A 3796-nucleotide genomic window follows, 5' to 3' on the forward strand; every position below is an offset into this window, starting at 1 on the left:
ATATAGCACATATATTTTGTGGATAATAAATTTTATAAATTTCGCGAATTGCCAAAATTCACGAAAATTTTTATCCGCAAAAATTTACTATTAATCAAAATAGGTGGTGCCTTGTGGACCAGAAGCCGCACCTTCAGTTTAGAACACGAGCAGCACATGCATTAAAAAGAAATGTCTACTGCTAGCTTGTTTAACTATTTCAAGAAGACTGATCCTGCTCCTACTAGTCAGATCACTTCACCTCTACCTGATCCTGATGAGAATCTTTCATCAAAGTACCTTTATACTGCAACACACCACACCTACTATGTTGTTATTATTTGAAACATGATCATTTGTGAAATTTTTTATCTGTGAATGCTTAGAAGGAACAATTTCGCAAAATTTTATATCCAGGAAAAATATGTGCTATACGGTACAAGATGTATATAAAATAAGAATATCATATCTTTTGTACCTGGTGAGCATCTGACTCCAGCTACATCACCGTCTACTCTCTCAGGGTAGAGACGATTGTGTGTACAGTTTCTTAGCTCTGTCTCTGTCCCACGACAGTTGACATTGCTGTACACAATGGCTCTCTTTGGCTCACCAAACAGTGAATTCAAAACAGCCTCACCACCTAACATGGTTCACACATTATGATCAATGAATGTGTCCTACCAGTATGATTCAACTGCCTGCAGACGACTGAAGCATCTGTATCATCCCATCCACTTTCAGAAATAAGTTTCCATCTTTTCTCTATACATATTTCGACTGTTCCTTCCAGTGAATTCTTACCTCCAACAAGTCTAATCTTGCCTTCATTGCAAACTAGAGAAGAATGATCATCAAAATTAATTAATTTCATGACAAATTTTGAGAGTTCTAAAAATACTCATAAGCTCATAAAATAGTTTTTAGAAACTTTCTAAATAGATCTAGTGACATGTATTAGGCAATGCAAAAAATTAAGAATTTATCTGTAGCTAAATTTATGACTTCCTAGTTCCTGCATAAAAATTGTAATAACATTAACATACTGTCAAGGCACTTCAGCCCAACAATGGATCCATAGTAACAACTGAATGTAGGAAAAACACTCTTGTCACACTGTGAGAGACGAGTTTCTAATCCAAAGCAGTCAACATAACTATACACAATGGGCTTGTCTCCACCACCAAACTTGTCATATGCATTTGTATCAATGATGGCATCTAAAAAGTGGACATGAAAAAACTTATTGGGAATGACTTACCATTAGAGTCATTGTAGCCAAGCTGCTTGCAGGCTATATAAGCTGCAGCACGAGTAAAGCTGTAGGAACAGACTGTCCCCCACACTCCATTAGCACAGACTTCAAGACGTCCCTCTCTCTCCTCTGTGCCATTGACCAGACGAACCTCACCTTCATTGCAATTATCACCAGAAGCTAAGTAATAGAATTATCAATATTTGTTAATTTGGAATTGTGAAGCTTACAAATGCACTTTATGCCAATATAGTATGAGCTGCATTGAGTCATACACTTGCTAGAGGAGAAGCTCCCATAATAGTAGCAGCTACTAATATTGTTTCTCAACCTGAAGCAATAGATACTGCCAGGGAAGTAACTAGAAGTATTGCCATAGCCATAGCGACCATCAGCAATAGTTGTAGAAACTATACAAATTGTAATAATTAGTAAAGCATTAATGCATTGAACATACAGTTGCTAATGGTAAAACCAAGCTGGTTACAAACCACACTGGCAAAATATTGATCAATATAGGTGCCACAGAGAGCATGCCAGATTCCATTGTAACACACTTCAACCCTTCCTTCAGATGAGTCCTTGCCTCCAACAAGACGAACTGAGTAATTAGGTGAACAGGTTAGTTGGACTATATGAAGAGACAGTAAAACATGATTAAAATGTGCAGTAAGTCGTCATACCATTGCACTTTAAGTAAACAGTATCTCTGTTTGTATCACAATAACTTGGGTTTGTCCTATAACTGGAGGAGTATGAAGAACAAGAGTTCAAGTTTGTGGCTGAAGATGAACAGTAAGAATATGGACCATATCCAAACTTTATCCAAGGTCCTGCATTAACTCTATAGTTTGGGCCTTAAGAAAAGTTTCAACATAAGTGCTGTCATTAATATGAATATGATGACATACTTGGATTGCTGTATCCTAGCTGTTTGCATGCAGTCACTGCATGATTGCAACTCCATCCGTAATCACAGACTGCCGTCCAATTTCTGCCTGCATCACCTATTTGAAGCATCCCTTCAGTTGATTCATGTTTATTTCTGACATTGTAAAGTCTGGCTTGACCAACAGAAGCATTGGCTATATATAATATTGGAAATAATACTTGTAATAATAATTATTAATATTATAAGCATTTACCAGTATCAGGATTACAGTCAATGTAAACAGTGTCTCTGGAGATAGAGCAGCATGAACTATACTGAAGCAGCCATGAAGAAGTACTCAGACAGCTAGTTATCACACTGCTGCTGATGCTGCAGTAGCTCGATGTGCTCACATATGTAAATTTTCCAGTTGATGCAGGGCCAGCATTAAATACAGTTATAGGAGCTATAGAAAGAGCATTTACTCATGGTGCCTGCTGCAATTTATTGGCTTACTTGGACTAGTGAATCCTAATTGCTTGCAAACTACAACAGAATGAGCATTGTTGTTCCAGTAGTAATCACAGACATCAGTCCATACTCTGCTTGAGTTGCAAACCTGAAGGACTCCATTACTAGAGGAGGATCCACTGAAAAGACGAGTTTGGTTTTGTGTGCATGATTGAGCATCTAATAGGCAGACAAAAGAGTAAATTAAAAATTGTAGATCTACAAGGATTTATTTACCAGCAAAAAGGAAGAGAGAGAGACAAAAAAGGGCAATAGCTGCAACCTTTACCATCTTCAGTACCTGCTGACTGACTGAATGAATAAAACCTGTGTTTCGTTTTTATAGTTTCTGTCTATGATTGAGTGTGGGTAGGCAGGAGGCCACCCTTAGGGGGTGGCTTAGCTGGAGTTGTTCATATTGAGGTTATCCTCTCCAATTCAAATATTCATAGCTCATTGTTTTAAATAATGTACAAAAAGAGTGAGTGGGTGATCAAGACAGACCAGGTGTCTGAATTGTGACAGTTTATCAATCATATTATAAAAATAATATAAACAGATGTCAATGGTTTGAGGTCATTTTATGAGCTGGCAAAAATAAAACAAAACTAACAGCATATATATAGATCTATAAAGTTTCACAAAAGAATTATGAAAGTTTAGATCTAGCAGCAAAATAGAAAAAAGCAACAGCAAAACACTTGGACATTTCAGGCACTGCATGTCTTGCAACACATGTCCTTGATCTTGTTGTATGAGCAAAGGCTTTTGACTGTACTGCACAGAGATACAACATCAAAGCAACCTAGTGTTCAATGAACAATGTAATGAGTAAAGCTAAGTTTATGCATATACTCACAGTCTTGCAAGTTGCATGGCTCATTCTCTGAAGGCTTTAAGGCATTACATTTACTAGAACTTAATTCCTCATTAGTCTTAGAGTCAACACAAGTGATGCTCCTTTGTCTACGTCCTCCTCCACACTCCTGAGTGCACTGTATGGTAATTATAAAGAGAGACAGTAAGTAGGACATATAAGGATGGACTTAAATAAGGTGAGCTCACAATTATTTATGATTTACCTCACTCTATGCTCCAGTTTTCCAGATCCCTTTCTTTGTACTATTAGCTAAAGGAAAAGGTCAATGTCTGAACAATAAACAATAGCTATTAGCCTTATG

General features: G+C 37.1%; 1 protein-coding gene and 1 long non-coding RNA gene across 2 annotated transcripts; both read right to left on the bottom strand.

The window, feature by feature from the left end:
* Positions 1 to 346: 346 nt before the first annotated feature.
* Positions 347 to 2919, bottom strand: LOC105314218 (scavenger receptor cysteine-rich domain superfamily protein-like). Its single transcript, XM_020001599.1, has 12 exons — positions 2853 to 2919; positions 2622 to 2795; positions 2380 to 2571; positions 2146 to 2319; positions 1918 to 2091; positions 1692 to 1865; positions 1465 to 1644; positions 1241 to 1414; positions 1026 to 1199; positions 664 to 816; positions 458 to 622; positions 347 to 408 (listed from the first exon to the last, which is right to left on the bottom strand). Exons 1-12 carry the CDS (start codon positions 2905 to 2907, stop codon positions 362 to 364), a joined length of 1836 nt encoding a protein of 611 aa, XP_019857158.1. The 5' UTR covers positions 2908 to 2919; the 3' UTR covers positions 347 to 361.
* A 152-nt stretch (positions 2920 to 3071) lies between these two features.
* Positions 3072 to 3787, bottom strand: LOC109585497 (uncharacterized). Its single transcript, XR_002186512.1, has 3 exons — positions 3698 to 3787; positions 3475 to 3610; positions 3072 to 3420 (listed from the first exon to the last, which is right to left on the bottom strand). It is a non-coding gene; the product is annotated as an uncharacterized LOC109585497 (long non-coding RNA).
* Positions 3788 to 3796: the final 9 nt, after the last annotated feature.

The sequence above is a fragment of the Amphimedon queenslandica genome, unplaced genomic scaffold (genome assembly GCF_000090795.2).
Source record: "Amphimedon queenslandica unplaced genomic scaffold, v1.1 AMPQUscaffold_13054, whole genome shotgun sequence".
NCBI lineage: Eukaryota > Metazoa > Porifera > Demospongiae > Haplosclerida > Niphatidae > Amphimedon > Amphimedon queenslandica.